Source organism: Balaenoptera musculus, chromosome 7, assembly GCF_009873245.2.
Source record: "Balaenoptera musculus isolate JJ_BM4_2016_0621 chromosome 7, mBalMus1.pri.v3, whole genome shotgun sequence".
Lineage (NCBI taxonomy): Eukaryota > Metazoa > Chordata > Mammalia > Artiodactyla > Balaenopteridae > Balaenoptera > Balaenoptera musculus.
Genome location: NC_045791.1, coordinates 73,771,728 through 73,788,842, shown reverse-complemented (window position 1 = coordinate 73,788,842; position 17,115 = coordinate 73,771,728). Strand labels below are relative to the sequence as shown.

Sequence of the window (17,115 nt, the reverse complement as noted above, 5' to 3'; positions counted from 1 at the left end):
CAGGAGAAATGCTTTCATAATATGACTTGTGAGAAACAGGTGGAATTCTGTGCACATTTCTTTATCTAGGCTATTCATAAGCAGATAAGATTATCAGAAATAAATGCCAGTGGTTCAGGGGTGAGGCATCTTCACTTAAAATGAGAAATTACTTTCTATTGATGGCCTAAAATAAAATGGAAATGTTTTAAGTTTAAAATTTCTGTTTATTTTAATATTTCTCTATAGAAAATTTCACTGAAGAGTGATAATTTTGAAAATGTTTAATCTAAAATGATTATTTTTCTAATCAAATCTAAAAGGACTATAAATCTGCTGAAAGATTTTATGTCAAGTCTTGTGATAAGTGAATAATGGAAAAATGCATTTCTTCATCAAGATAACTTAAAATTTTCAAAGACAAAGAGAAGTAAGGATAGGTAAAAAAATAAAACTTTGACCTGCTAAATGCTAAACTTTATCAATAAAACTGTTTATTCATTGGACATTTTAGTCACAGTATCCAATAACATTAACACTACAGCTAATTCTTGTTAGCTAAATTAGCTCAGAATGAAACAGTAGGTCATCTATTACTAATGGAAGCTCTGTGGTTTATACTATATGTAACAGATAATTACTATGATAGAAACACTGGGAATCTAAAGGGCCAAAATCACTGAAATACAGCCAGAGATTGAATACAGTGCCTTCAATCCTTTTTAAGGATTTGGGGGCAATAAAGGAACAGGAACTCAACTCCCAAAGAACCAAGGTCAGGGAAAGATTCATTATAAAGCCAACATCTTGGTTACTGGACCCAAAGAATAAGAAGAAGATTCCCCGAACTATGGATGGGACTACAGGCACAGGGAACTGAGGTAAAAAACCCTGTTGTATAAAGAAAAATATAAGGTCAAATAAGGTTTAAAGATTGACTTAATAATGATGACCAGGTTACCTTGTGTGCGCCTCATATACAGACTGGAACGATAAAATCAGTGAGTGGGAGAGCCTGAGGGAATAGGTTGGAAAAAAGTGGCCATAGGTATACATGAAGGCAGAGAACCAATAAAGCTACTGGCCAACTAAACCAAAAAAGGTTTGTCAAAACTACTGCAGCTCTCTAGCTCCAATCATACTAGTGGGGAAAAAAATTAAAAAGGGAGTGACAAAAGGTACTGACAATAACTAAATGGGAAACACCAAGGCTAATAATGAAAACATCAACCTAAAGATAAAATGTCTCATATATTAACATATAACTCTCCCTTCTCAAATATATTTTTCCTTAGTTTGGCAATAATCCAACCTAGAAGCAATATATCTCAAAAAAAACCAATCCAAAAGCAACCTCAATCAAGAACTTAAAGAAAAACAGCACAAAGATACTGAAAACCCAGCAATTCATATTCCAAGATACTCTGAAGTAGAAAAAAATAACTGTATATACACACTAATGTAAATATGTATGGATGAGGATTGACAAAACTACAGACAAGACCTCAAATACACTAGATAAAATAAACAAATTTAATTAACTCTTCATAATTATTAGAAATTTTTATTAATCAGAATTGTTTTCAGCAAAAATGCACTGGAATTGTTCACCAAAATTACCCAATAAAAGTATTTATTTTATTTCTATGTCCCAATGTCCAAGAAAATTCATATAACCAGATTAAGCTGCTAAATTAAAATCTGTATTAGCCAAAATCTAGTTGGGTAAATCTTGTTAACTTCATTTATTCTTTTTCCTAGGGTTACATTATATTCTACACTGGGGAATATATATGCATTCACTTCCGGATATTCCTATTAAGACATTTGCAATAAATATTAAATTTCTAAATCTTAATATAAGGGAACACTATTAATTTGATGCAGTAGACATGTGAGATGATTAACAAATTATACAATACAATTTAGCAAATTAATAAAATATTAGCATTACAAGCATATTTTTAAATTTGTGCTTATTAGATTATGAAATTTAAGACCCTACTATACCAACATATATTCTTATAAGCATACTTACCAAGTCTAATCATTAAAGAGTTGAGAGAAAATGTGATTCTGTTCCCTAATCATAAAAATTATATCTAAAAATGAACATTATTCTAAGCAAGTATTTCCTTTATAAAATTCTCATCGTATAAACTTCTGGCTCAGGGTATCTTGAATGTGAAGAAAAGTCCAAGAGTCTACGAAGCCATAAATATTTTGCAGTGTTCTACGATGATTTACAATCTCAAATGACTTCTGGTCAATTAGTCAAAACTCAAGTTACCAAATGACAAATCAACCAAAATCGAATTCAGTGAAAATCAATTTGCCAATATGCTGACAAGTGAGCTAAATACAGTATAACTGAAGAACAAGCATTGGCAGATTGAACAAATTAAATCAGCCAAGTGCTTACACATGTAGCTGAGGGAGGGTCTGTGTGAAAGGGTGTATGAGTTCAGGGTATATGTCACATATTACACTCTCCCAGGTACAATTTCTCATGAATCAGTGCTGGTAATTGTATCTCCTTCTCATCCTCCTGAGAAAGCAAATCTGTAAACTAAAAGAAATGTCTGAAAGAGAGAAGCCCACTTTATGATTAGAAAATCGCTAGTACTTGTGATATCTGACATCTGAAACTCAGAGAATACAAGAAAACATCATAATCCCACAAAGGCAAAAGCCTTACGTGAATCAACCCAAGGTCATAGTACTGGCCAACTTCAAGGGCACCATTCTCATTGTATTTTTGGGTGAATGTCATTTACTTAGAATATAATGTGAATTATGCCATGTGGAGTTGTTCAATGAAGTGATATTACATTGAGCTTGGACAGCTGCCCCTCCAAAATGAGTTAATATATATATACATACACACTCACACTCACATTTAAAAAAAATACTTAATAGAAATGTTTTTTCTTTATTGGTTATACAATAAAATGATTGTTAAGAAACTGGTTATTTCAAAAACATATAATAGATTTACAAAAACCAAAACAAAAAAAAGAGAGAACATAAGTATAATACAAAAGAAAATAATCACATCACAAAAGGAAAAACAAAAAGACAATGAAAGGGACAAAAATATAAAATCAAGAGGAAAACAAGGCTTAAAATGGCAATAAATTCATCTCTATCGATAATTATCTTAAATGTCAATGGACTAAATGCTCCAATCAAAAAACACAGAGCAGCAGAATGGATAAAAAAACAAGAGCCTACAATATACTGCCTACAAGAGACCCACTTTAGTGCAAAGGACACACACAGATTGAAAGTGAGGGAATGGAAAAAGATATTTCATGCAAATGGAAATGACAAGAAAGCAGGGGTCACAATACTTGTATCAGACAAAATAGACTTTAAAACAAAGACCATAAAGAAAGATAGAGGAGGACACTATATAATGATAATACAAGAAGAGGATCAATACAAGAAAAGGATTTTACACTCGTCAACATATATGCACCTAATATAGGAGCACCCACATAAATAAAACAAATACTAACAGACATAAAGGGAGAAACTGACAGGAATACAATAATAGTAGTATACTTTAAAACCCCACTCACGGGCTTCCCTGGTGGCGCAGTGGTTAAGAATCCGCCTGCCAATGCAGGGGACACGGGTTCAAGCCCTGGTGCGGGAAGATCCCACATGCCGTGGAACAACTAAGCCTGTGCACCACAACTACTGAGACTGCGCTCTAGAGCCCACGAGCCACAACTACTGAGCCCGTGTGCCACAACTACTGAAGCTCGTGTGCCTAGAGCCCGTGCTCCACAATGAGAGAAGCCACCGCAATGAGAAGCCCGCGCACCACAACGAAGAGTAGCCCCCTCTCGCCGCAACTAGAGAAAGCCCGCGCACAGCAACGGAGACCCAATACAGCCAAAAATAAATAAATTAAATAAATAAATTAAAAAAAAATAAAAATAAAAAAAAATAAAACCCCACTCACATCAATAGACAGATCTTCCAGACAGAGAATCAATAAGGCAACACAAATACTAAATGATACGACAGAGCAGTTAGACTTGATATTTTCAGGACATTACATCCAAAAAACCCAGACTACACATTCTTTTCACGTGCACATGGCACATTCTCTAGGACTGACCACATACTAGGGCACAAAACAAGCCTCAACAAATTTAAGAGTATAGAAATTATCCCAAGCATCTTTTCTGACCACAATGGCATGAAACCAGAAATTAACCACAGAAAAAGAAATGAGAAAAAAACGATTACATGGAGACTAAACGACATGCTACTAAAAAACCAATGGGTTAATGATGAAATCAAAGAGAAAATTTTAAAATACCCTGAGATAAATGACAATGAAAACATCACCATACAAAATCTATGGAATGCAGCAAAAGAGGGATATTAATAGCAATACAGGTCTTCCTCAAGAAAACTCTCAAATAAACAACCTACCCTACCACTTAAAAGAATTAGAAAAAGAAGAACAAACAAAACCTAAAGTCAGCAGAAGGAAAGAAATAATAAAGATCAAAGAGAAAATAAATAAAATAGAGATTTAAAAAACAAGAGAAAAAGTCAATAAAACCAAGGGCTGGTTCTTTGAAAGGATAAACAAGATGGACAAACCACTGGCCAGGCTCACCAAGAAGAAAGAGAACTCAAACAAAATAAGAAATGAAAAAGGAAACATAACAACTGATACTGCAGAAATACAAAAAAACTATAAGGGAATACTATGAACAATTACATGACAACAAATTCGACAACCCAGAAGAAACGAACAAATTTCTAGAAAAATACAGCCCACCAAAATTGAATCAAGAAGAAACAGATAATTTGAACAGACTGATCACTAGAACTGAAATAAAATCTGTAATTTAAAAACTCCCACAAACAAAAGTCCAGGACCAGACGGCTTCACAGGCGAATTCTACCAAACATACAAATAAGAACTTATACCTATCTTTCTCAAACTCTTCCAAAAAGTTGAAGAGGAGAGAACACTCCCAGGGACATTCTATGAAAAGAGTTTTCCCATTCTTCCAACTAGAGGAAATATATATAATATGCTTGCTACCTTCAAAAGATTTTTCAAATTGATTTTAGAAAATAAATTCTAGAACTAAAAAGGATCCTATAACCTCCAGTAACATTTTTGATACATAAAATATAGAGAGCACAATTGAGACTATTATAATATATTGATAGTTTAATTACTCCTCTGTGAATACGCTGCCTTGATTGACAAAGTTGGAAATTATAAAAAATATTTTCAAAGAGGCCAATTATTCTGCCCCTTTAAAAAAGAATTTTTAAAATTCCTTGCTTACTTGTAGCTATTTGAACTGGCAACATACTAGCTATTGTCATATTGTATAGGTAAAAAGAACTTTAATAATCTACAGTAGCATTTCGCAAACTGCTCATCTAATTCTATGAGATAGGTGGCATTCTAAGGGGAGTGAGGAGAGAATTTTAATAATCAAAAAGACTTGGTAATGCTGGATTAAACAAGTTCCCTCAGAGCCTCTAACAATTTAATGAGCAATGTGAATTTCTGCAAGGGGGAAATAATATGCAGTATTTTTCTAACTTACTTGATCATGGAACCTATTAATATAGCACAATGAGCCAGTATCCTGAAGAACACAATTTAGCAGACCCCAATGTGTCCAATGTCCTTTTACTTTAGAGATTTGTATTTGTATATTGAGGCAAAGAGATGTTAAATGCTAAACATTACCACTTCACACCTACTAGGATGGCTTTGAAAAAAAAGAAAAAAGAAAAACACATGTTGGCAAAGATATGGAGAAACTGGAACGTCTTACATTGCTAGTGGGAACATAAAATAGTGCAGCCACTGTAGAAAAGATTTGGTAGTTCCTCAAAAAGCTAAACAGAATCACCATATGACCCAGGAGCTCCACTCCTAGGTCTATACCCCAAAGAACTGAAAGCAGAAACTCAGATACTTGTATGCCTTGTTCATTACAGCATTATTCACAATAGCCAAGCATCCATCAATGAATGAATGGTTTAAGGAAATGTGGTATATACATGCAATGGACTAGTATTCAGCCACAAAAAGGAACGAAGTTCTGACACATGCTACAACATAGGTGAACCTTAAAAACATTATGCTGAGTATTTCAAAATAAAGCAGAGACAGAAAAGACAAACGTATGATTCCACTTATATGAACTATCTAGAATAGTCAAATTCATAGAGACAAAAAGATTAGAGGTTACCAGGGGCTGGGGGTAGGGGGGAAATGAGCTATTGCTTAATGGTTACACAGTTTCTATCTGGGGTGGTGGTTTAAAAAAGTTTTACAAGTAGTGTGATGGTTGCACAACATTGTGAATGTAATAAATGCCACTAATTTGTACACTTCAGTGGTTAAGACAGCAAACTTTGTTATATATATATTACCATATTAAAAAATAAACAGCTAGCTAAAATGGCAAAGTCAAAACTAAACCCAAAGTCCTTCCTGAATCCACTGTTTTCTCCAGTAACTCACAGTATTTTCAGAGAATTCTTGGCCAAGTGATTTATTTATCACTTATGTATTTACCCCCAGGGAGATGGCTTCACATAAAAGAGGATTTACAAGAAAAATAAGTATAATTAAACATAAAAATAAGAAGAAATACCATTTCAGATAAATCAGAAATTTTCTAGATATTTTGTATAGATTACAACTATTCCATCACAACTGTTTCATTAGCAAAACAGCCCTATTAGTCCATAAGTGTATGTTATTACAGATACATGTTTTCTTATACTGACTTCTTATTAATTTTTAACAGTAATTTTAGCTTTCTAGCACTAAAAATTTAAGGAGTAGTCATTCTCCTAACTTAAATTTTCTTCAAGGAAAATTACAATTTCTTTGAACTATGAGAAGTAAAGTTGTTTTGAATTTATTGTACTTGAAATACCTTCCCATGCTATTTAAGTATGTACTTATTTTTAGAATTAATAACATACACATTTAAAGCTCACATAAACTCTATCACAATTTCCTAGGTGTAGAAAAAAGGCAACTCAGGTAATAAAATGTTTCTGATTTTCAACCAAACTATTGTGTTTTTTCGATCACAATTTGGTATAAAGCCATAAAAAAAGCAAAATAACAACAGTAAACAACGAACAATAAAAGGAATCTCATAAAACTTATACCAACCTAACACTATGCAAACTATTAAGTACAACTAGCAAATGTTTTCTTTATTTGTACCCAAGATACCATATGCAATAAAAAATGCTAAATGTCTGAAACAAGCTTCACTTATTCTGCAAATTAGGTCTCTTAAAACGTTAAAGGTCTTCAAGCTTAGTTATTCACCAACTCCCTTTCTCATTATCTAGAGAGAAAATGCATTCTTTTAAAAAGAAGCGCTCATCTGTGGAAACTTTCTAATTAACTTGGTTCAAAGCATGTGCAAGATGGCAGTTTTCTACACTGTTTCAGCATTTTAATTGGCAGAAAATGCTGAGCGGCCTATTCACAGCTCCCCTTGATAATTAAGCTAGGGTCAACTCTATGACTAAATGAGACAATCTTGTGAAACAAACGATTCCTACCATACACAGTATATAGCATATTTGGTTTACAGCAGTCTCTGAATAGTTAATGAGGTAGTAGCTGTGTCACTATGGGAGATTTATACAGAACAAGTTAACCTTGTTTAATGGTGCAGCAGTCATTGAAAATAATTACTAGCAGAGCATTCTCTCTAACAATTATTAACAGCTATCAGGACATAATTAATCCAAGCTTCATTTCTGAGAATGTTAATAACCACCTGCAAACAACTAATCAATATTCACTATTAGTATTTGTTTTCAAAGCAAGTACAATTTCCTCTAAGGCTTTTCATATTTAATAAACTGTAATTTTCAACATTACTATAGTCAAGCATCTGTCAACAGCCTTGTTAAAATATATAGATTATGTCAATATTACAACACAGACAACTCTAAGTCATAACCCACAGCTGATGAGAAAACAAAGAAAGAGAGTTTTTTAAAGAAACCATAAAAACAGAAAAGGCTATTAGTTTTAACTCCAGATGCCACAATCTTGTCCGTCTCCATTTTTCCCCGTAAAGAACAAATGTATTTTATTTTGAATTAAGTTAAATCATCTTAGACCTAGCTTCCCCTTTTATTCCTGTCAGTGAGAATTTATAAGCACCTGAGAGAGACTGTGGCTCTCAAGGTGTTTACTCATCTACAAAGATCAATGAGCATGAAGCCAGAAAGAGGACATATTTTGTCTATCCAAAGATCATTATTCAAGTCTAGCATGTGAAATCACTTTTCTCTGCCCTTCCAGATCTTAACAGACTGAACCCAGCTTGTCTACTAGAAGACTATTCTCGGGTTTTTTGGTTTTTTTTTTTAATGACTAATCTACACTTATAGTAATACTTACTTATATCAATATTTACCTCTACCAGTTTCCTGTCTATGTCTGCATTATCTGTCAAATCACTAACACTCTCCTTATCTCCCTGTCATTTACATTTTAGCAAAGCACACTTAAGAACCTTTTCAGCAGGAAGCAGTAGAGCACAGCATAGGAGAAGAACATAGTGGTTACATTACAGGTTTTAGATGAAGAATACTCTAGTTCCTATCACAGCTCTGCTGCCTGGCAGCTATGTGACCTTGGGCATGTTACTTAACTTCTCAAACCCTCCTTTCCTCAGCAAAGAGAAGTAAATAAAAGTGCCTATCTAGTGGATGTAACAAATTAAATTAAATAACTCTTGTAAAAGTGTTTAGGGCTTCCCTGGTGGCGCAGTGGTTGGGAGTCTGCCTGCCAATGCAGGGGACACGGGTTCGGCCCCTGGTCTGGGAAGATCCCGCGTGCCGCGGAGCGGCTGGGCCCGTGAGCCACAGTTGCTGAGCCTGCGCGTCTGGAGCCTGTGCTCCGCAACAAGAGAGGTCGCAATAGTGAGAGGCCCGGGCACCGCGATGAAGAGTGGCCCCCGCTTGCCACAACTAGAGAAAGCCCTCGTACAGAGATGACGACCCAACACAGCCATAAATTTAAAAAAAAAAAATGAAACTTAAAAAAAAAAAAAAGTGTTTAAAATAGCACACAGTAAGGTTCCAATAAATATAGGCTATTATGATTAATTTATCTATTCTGAAGTTATTTTCCTATTGCAAAGAAATTAACCAAGAATAGGCAGGAAACTAGGAGACTCAGTTATGTATTGAGAGCATTTCTTTTTATGTGTACTCTTTTAAGCTTTAAGGAATGTCTCTATCTCATATAAAACTCATACTAGAATGTGATATTCTTAAATATGTCTACCTTATTGCTACACTATGAAAAAATTTTAAATGCTGCTCTTTCAATCTTTCATCTATTTTATCGGAATTCTGTTTTCAGCTCATATTCATACACATCAATTTAGTCACTTTAATTACTATACAATACCACCACTATATCTTGGGCATTTCAACCAGAACTGCATTCATCATGATTTTGCAAATGATGAAGTTCATGAAATACAACTCATTCTGAGTGAGAACACCGTATTATCAAAGTACACTAGGCTGACTTACAAGTGTTCTTCCTAGGTTAGAACTGAAAGTTTATAGACTAATATTAAGCAATTTATTCATTTAATCAATATATGAGTGATTACTTTTTGTCCAGAGTACCCTTTATCTTAGGCACTAGGGATGCTGAAAGACCCAGTCACTTCCTTTAAGCAACTAAAGTCAAACAAAAACGTAACTAATCCAATTATGAACTCTGTACCATGATGGAAATATCCAGAAAGTATCAAGGTAGGGGACTTAATTAAGTCTAGGATGGTCACTAAGTTATCCCAGAGAGACTAACCCTTGAGCTGAATCTTTGAGGAATCATAGTAGTCAGCCAAGTAGAGAGGTTTACAATGTGAAAAGGCAGAGAGGCATGAAGGCAAACCAGCATAATCTATTATCATGAGTTTGTTATGATTAGAGCTAAGAGGGAAGAAACGAATGGTGGAGGATAAAGATGGAAAGGTAGGTAGGCATGGATCATATTCTGGAAAGCATGATTGGGGGAAAAAAAAACAACACTCTGAACTTTGAACAACATAGCATAATGCAGTATTCTAAAATATATGAGGAAAAAAGTATAGCTAGCACATCACATCAAATCCATGTTCTCATAGCTATTACTGCTTACAATACAAAAAATGTAAAGAAAAATACTAGAGATCTAATGAAAAATATTAGTGTAACAATATGTGGCAAAAATCATAAAGGTGATAGCAGAATTAACTAAATTTGGAAAATAATAGCACAGTGATTGCCCAGAACATTTATCAGACAAACCTCAGACTTGGTGGGTTTTATCATTTATTAGGTCTGGGAATTGTGGGCAAGTTACTAAACTTTTCTATACCTCAGCTTCCTTATCTGTAAAAACAAGAGTCATACAATAGCTCCCTCACATAATAATTCAATAATTATTATTAAAATTTACTAAAAAAAAAAAAAAAAAAGCATGTAAAACACTTAGAACATGGATATCAAAATGGTTAAACTTCCCAGGACTGAATCTGACCACTATCACTCACTAGTTCTGAGACCCTGGGAAAGTTATTAGGGTAACATTCTCCACCTCATAAGACTGCTGGGAGGAGTAAATGAACTGAGTTTAGAACAGTGCCTGCAATACATGTTTGTTAATAAATAAAAGGAAAACATATGTATTAAATAAATGCCAGCCATCACTAAAAAGAAAAATCTATGTCAGAGTATCTCCTTTGCATTTTAGAAAGATAAATCTAGCTTAAATGCTAAGCATGACCTACAAAGGGGACAAAAGCACAGGCAGGGAAGGTTATGAAGGCACTTCAACAATTCAGGAAAGAACCAAGGAGGATCTGAACTAAAGTTATGACAGAGTGGATATAGTTGGAAGATATTTAAGACTCAACTGGACTCGACAACTGATTATACAAGGGAAAATAGGAAATGAAAACTAAAACCATAAGAGGGAAAAAAAATCAAAGATTTTCAGATTTTATCAAAAGAATGAATTGGAATGGCATTTGGGATTCTGTAAGAGGTACGAACTTCCTGTGGAGTAGAAGTTCCAGAAATATTAGGTGGGAGGTATCTGTAAACATCAAGACGGAGCAATCTAGCCAACTGGATATGATGAAAAAGAGCCTAGAGAGAAGTTTAAAAACAGTTTTGGTTTTACCCATTTGGTTTTACTCTCTAGAAGTGCCCATGATGAAGTTCATGTGCCAATCACTGGCATTTCTGAGACATTCCTAGAGTTTCACCACACTGGCTTCCCTTTTTACTTCCTTAGAAACTTAATAATCTTTTCACTAGAGCCCCTCACCCTGCTAAATGTTAAGTAATTATAACATCATATAACTTTAATTAGGGGTCCCCTTATTAACATTTGCCCATCAAGAAGAATCTATTTATGACAAACCTGTATTTCCTTTTTAATCTATTAGTTCTCTGCCCGTAGCAAAACATTCCTCTGTAGTGCCAGAAGAGATTAGTAAACTGTATTGTGCCTCTTGTCTTCCCCCAATCTTTTCTAAACCCACATACCTAAACCTGATTAAAACATACTGAAGGTCACCAAAAGGAAAGCAATCATTTGGAATTAATTCCTCATTCAATTACATTAAAAAAAAATAAGTACAGATACTTTTTTGAGGAGAAAGAACTTAAATCTTTCTTACCTGATGCCCCTATATTTGTCTTATCTTCAGGAACCAGATTTTTATCTTTATTTAAATCTTCAACTAAAAGTTTGTCGAAATGCTCAATACAAAGTCTGCTGTCGATTTGATATAACAAAGCAGGGCAAAGGTACGTAAATAGATCAGGTGAGATTGGAGAATTGGCCCGATGACCATAGTATTTTAACAACTGAGTGACGTTCAAACACTGCAAGGAAATTGATAAAACAAATTAAGTAAGAGTACTTTAAGAAGATTATGCAGAAAAAGAAAATATTATATAGTAAAATATATTCTAAATATTATTTGAAAATAATCTGCAATATATAGATACCTATTACAAAGAATGATTTTTGACAGGAATTTATGATAGGAATACATTCAACTTGATTACCCAAAACTTTTAATAGATTTGAACCATTTTCCACTGCAACATATAAAAGATGATGACTTTCTGCCATCAATAAGAATGACTTAGAACTATATTCCCAAGATCCTTAAGGGGTGAGTTAAAAAAAATCACTTCCCTAGTCAAAGTGCAATCATCAATCACTCAAGATTCTTATTTGTGAAACAGTGTTAAACAGACTTAAGAGTTCTTTAACAACTTTATATTAAAATATACAAGGATATAGACATTTTCACTAAGGTACCCCAAAAGAATATCATATAGGGGAATTCTAACCCAATGCTAAAACTGGAGGGTTAAAAAAAGGCAGCTTTATCCACTGGTACTTTAAGTACAAAATATAACAAAACACAGAAGAAAACAAGTAACAAAAAATTCTGGACCCATCATATAGTAAAAACAAATATCTAAAATTGAGGCAAAGGAGATGGCACTACCTCTTTTTCATACATATGCACTCTGGTTGCATGCTTGCTTATTTTATCTATGGTACAAAAAACAGAATCAAAACATACAAACAAAAAAATGATTTTTTTCAGGTCTTTACATGAGATACTACTACCCTATCCAATGCATAGTACATTTCCAGGAATCTTGAAAAAGTCCTCAGTATGCATCAGGCCTATGAGGATACAAAATAACAAGTCTGATGATCCAGACCCCACAAGTAGAATACAAAAAGTAAACATTATTGATAATGTCTAGTTATTATCAACAAGACTCTAGGATATTACCCACAGTAACAAATTAATATATTTCTTTAAAAGTACACTAAGATTTTTTAATTTGCTAAAAACCAAGTATCTAATGATTTGTCCAGTAAAGAAACAAAGATATTTACTTAGATGTAAAACACACTTCCATAATAAGAGACAGAAACAACAAAGGTTGAGGTCATTTTCCATATTAGATGGTGCTGCTTTTTATACATCCGAACAATAAACAAATTCAACAATTTTTTTAAACTTTAATGAGGGCCAAATATAAGAATACATAAGGGTGTTGATATACTTTTAATGAAACAAAAATGTTTTTAAGGTGAATAGTTTTTTTAAAAATCAAGAAAGAACCAATCAAATATGAAAGTATTAAAAGAGCATGAAAATTTAAAAGAAAAACAAAACCACCCCATTACTATTGGAGTTTCCCATTATTATATCTTTTTGCATTCACTGTACATCTGTTGAAAGCATAAGAAAAGACTAATATGAGCAAGTAGGTCCTATAATAAAGTGACAGAGAAAACAAACCTACCACATGTGCAAAATACCTGACTTTGTAGCTAGATCAATAACTGGGAACCACTCCATAGTAATAAGTTAACAATCAGGAAAAAAAACTGTCTAGTCACTTCCCAAGAAAACAGTTTGAACAAAAAAAAGTCTTCAATTTTCAAATATCTAGAAACCAGCTGACAGTAACAACATGTAAACTAACTTGGGGAGTCAAAACAAGTCTTAAGCAAGAGAGTAAAATAAGGAACAAAAATAAGGAATATATTTTCTAACAACCTTTAAACATTTAGGAATTGAAGGAACCCAAATTGGAGAACAAACAATGCAAGTGAAAACGCAGACAAAAATCTTTAATCTGATTTTGATTCCTTAATGTATTTTGTAACTGGAAATAAGTTTGAATACGGTTGACTATTCCTCTGTTACTTCTCTTTTTACCTAAAAATGCTCCACAATCATCTGAGAATTACGGAGCAACCATCTTGTTCTGCTTACCTCATGTTGCCGGTCATCTTCATTATGATCTTTGTGACTAGCAGCTGAATAAATTGCACTTTTTTTAACATGCGGTGCTTCTCGCTTTCTAGTATGTCGAAGTTCACCTTCACTATCAGGATCAAGATCTTGGTGTCCGTGACCAGGATCATGACCATTATGTTCTGGAAGACGTACATGAAAATGACCTGGGTTATGTACACGATCAGGTTTGTGGACCCGATTATGCTCATACTGTTCACCCTGATCATGGTTAGGGGGAAAACCTGGTGTAATAACCTCAGAATTTTCATTACTTTTCTTCCCTTTTCTCTTCTTCTTTCCTTTCAGTAGCTTACTTTCAGATTGTTCCTGTGTTTTATTGGTCTCTGTAGAAGGTTCATGGCTAGGCTCCCCATGCTCACTGTGAATAATGGAATCATTAGGAAAATGGCGAGTAGTGTTATGATCCAGGTGATGACGCAAACAATGGTGATGACATAAGCGATGATTATGGTCATGCATATGTTTATCATCAGACTTGACAGATACTTCAATTGTCTCTTTCTCTGGATCACACTTATGGCTTCTTTTTGTTGATACACTGGTCACAGTTTGATTTTCTGAATTTAAATGATTATGGGAATGCTGGTGGTTATGTGAGTGAAAATGCTTTCCCTCTTGAACTGCCAAAATATCTAAGTGAGAAACATGATCGTGGCCAAGATCCTCATGATTAATCTCAACTACTTTTATCTCTCCAAGGCCCAAGTTTGTTAAAAGTTTCTCCAGACCAAAAAAGGATAATCTTCCATTTTCACCATAACGATCAAAAAGTTTTTCAATATAATATTTTTTTTCATTTTCAGCATCCAGCACTGAAAATTTGCTTGACTCCGATTCTGTCATTCCACGATGGTGTCTGTGATGCTCTTCAGAACCATGGTCATGTTCTTCATGGCAATGGTTGCAATGATGGAAAATAAACGTAAGCAAACAAATGAGGCAAAATTTTGTGTGCATATGTACCTTCATTTCTATTTTTCCTAAAGGGAAAGAGAAACAAGCATTAGTTTATACTTATGCACATTCAAAATAAACATAAACTTACCAGCAGTTGTCAATTCACTAGGCAAATTGTTTTACCCCATTTCTTTCATGGCTATGAATCATTCTTTCCTTCTTCAATCTCCTATAAAAAATGGTCCCTTTTAATTTATCAAAATAGTGTACAGCCCTTCAAATTAATACAAATTTGCTTAAAACTCACCTGCAAGACTACTCTGACTCCCATTAAGCACAATACTTTATACAGTAAATGTTGGTTCCTTCCTACCTGGTCCTTTACAAAAAAGTTTACCCATCTCTGTTCTTGAGGTCCTGGTCAGTGCAATACGGCAGTAAGATGAAATGCAGTGATAAGATATGTAAGAATCAGAAAGAAATGAAACTGTCATTATTCACAAATGGCAGGATTGGGTATGCAGAAAGTCCAAAAGAATCTATAAGAATTAATAAGTTAATTTAGCACAGTTGCTGGATTTAAGGACAATAACCTAAAATCAATTGTCTACACCAGCAATAATTAGAAAATGAAATTAGAAAAAGTTCACCATTTACAGTAGCAAATAACTAGAAATAAATCTAACAAAAGATGTACAAGACCTTTTCATAAAAAAAGGATCACATATTATTGAGAGAAATGAAGGACCTAAATAAATGGATGGCTTTATCATGTTCGAGATTGGATGAGACATAGATCCAATGTAATCCCAATCAAAATCCCAGAAATAATTTTATGAAAATTGATGAGGTATTTTTAATGTTTACATGGAAACAGAAAGGGCCAAAAATGGACAAGACACTCTATCTACCAGTTACTAAAGACAGTGTGGGTATCTGGTGTAAGAACAAATAAATAAATAACATAGTCTAAAAATAGGAAAGATTCTCTTTTCCTTGGTGCTTGGTCAACTAGATTTCCATATAGAAGAAAAATAAATTAAACTTGACCCTTACCTCACACCATATGTAAACATCAATTATAGATGGATTGTAAATATAAATCTAAAACAGTAAATTTTAAAGTAAAACAGGGTCCAAAACTGTGCTGCCCGATATGGTAGCCACTTGTCAAGTGCAGCTACTTAAATTTAAACTAACAATTAAATTAAAAATTCAGCTTCTTGGGAGTTCCCTGGCAGTCCAGTGGTTAGGACTTGGTGCATTCACTGTGGTGGCCCAGGTTCAATCCCTGTTTGGGGAACTAAGAACCCACAAGCTGCGTGGCAAGGCCCAAAAGAAAAGCCCCCAAAACAACAACTGTTTCTCAGTCACCTAATTACATTTTAAATGCTCAATAGTCACATGTAGCTCATGGCTACCATACTGAACAGTGTAGACAAAAAACATGTCAATCATCACAGAAAGTTCTACTGGACAGCATGCTTCTAGAATATGGAACTATGATGTGAGTCATTCATGCAATTTTAAAGTTTTCTAGAATAAACAGGTCAAAGTCATTGTCATCCTATATTTTATATAAGCCACTATATCCAAAATATTATCATTTCAACATGTAATCAGTATAAAAATTATTAATGAAATTTTTACATTCTTTTTTATACTATGTCTTTGAAATCTGGCACATATTTTATACTTACAGACATCTTAATTCAGACTAGCCACATTTCAACAGCCACATGTGGCTACTGGCTACTATACTGGAAAGTATAGATCTAGAAGATTTATTTGGGAGACTAGCTTCAAGACCTTCAAGATAGGACATAATGTGCATTATAAAGGAAAGACTGATAAAGTATACTACATTAAAATAAAGAAATTTCTATGCATCAAGAGATATCATTAAGAGACTAAAAAGGCAACAACAGATTGGGAGAAAATTACGGCAATGTTACTAGTCAAGAATATATAAGGAATTTCTACAAATCAATATGAAAATTATGAGACAACACAATGGAAAAATGGGTAGGAAATTTGAACAGGCACTTCATAAGAGGATAGTCAAATTACTAAGGAGCATACGAAAAGATTCTCAACCTCAATAGTCATCAGAGAATTATAAATTAAAATCACAAGTAGATACCACTATATACCCACCAGAATGAGTAAAGTATAAAAGATGTAGGCAAGAATATGGATCAACTGGAACCTGCATACACTGCTGGTGGGACTGTAGATTGGTATCTATGGAAAACTGTTTGGCAGGATCTGCCAGAAGTTGAACATAAGCATATCTACTCACATAGCAATTCTAGTCCTG

At 33.9% G+C, this 17,115-nt stretch overlaps 1 protein-coding gene across 3 annotated transcripts in view; it reads right to left on the bottom strand.

Moving 5' to 3' along the window:
- The window catches only part of SLC39A10 (solute carrier family 39 member 10), a 66,137-nt gene that overhangs the window by 26,452 nt on the left and 22,570 nt on the right, over window positions 1-17,115 (bottom strand). For all 3 annotated transcript variants that reach the window (XM_036858650.1, XM_036858652.1, XM_036858651.1), the window contains exons 2-3: window positions 13,854-14,878; window positions 11,715-11,922 (exon numbers count right to left, since the gene is read on the bottom strand). In XM_036858650.1, the coding sequence (XP_036714545.1) occupies window positions 11,715-11,922; window positions 13,854-14,867 (1,222 nt within the window). In that variant the 5' untranslated portion in view covers window positions 14,868-14,878. The remainder of the gene's footprint in view (window positions 1-11,714; window positions 11,923-13,853; window positions 14,879-17,115) is intronic.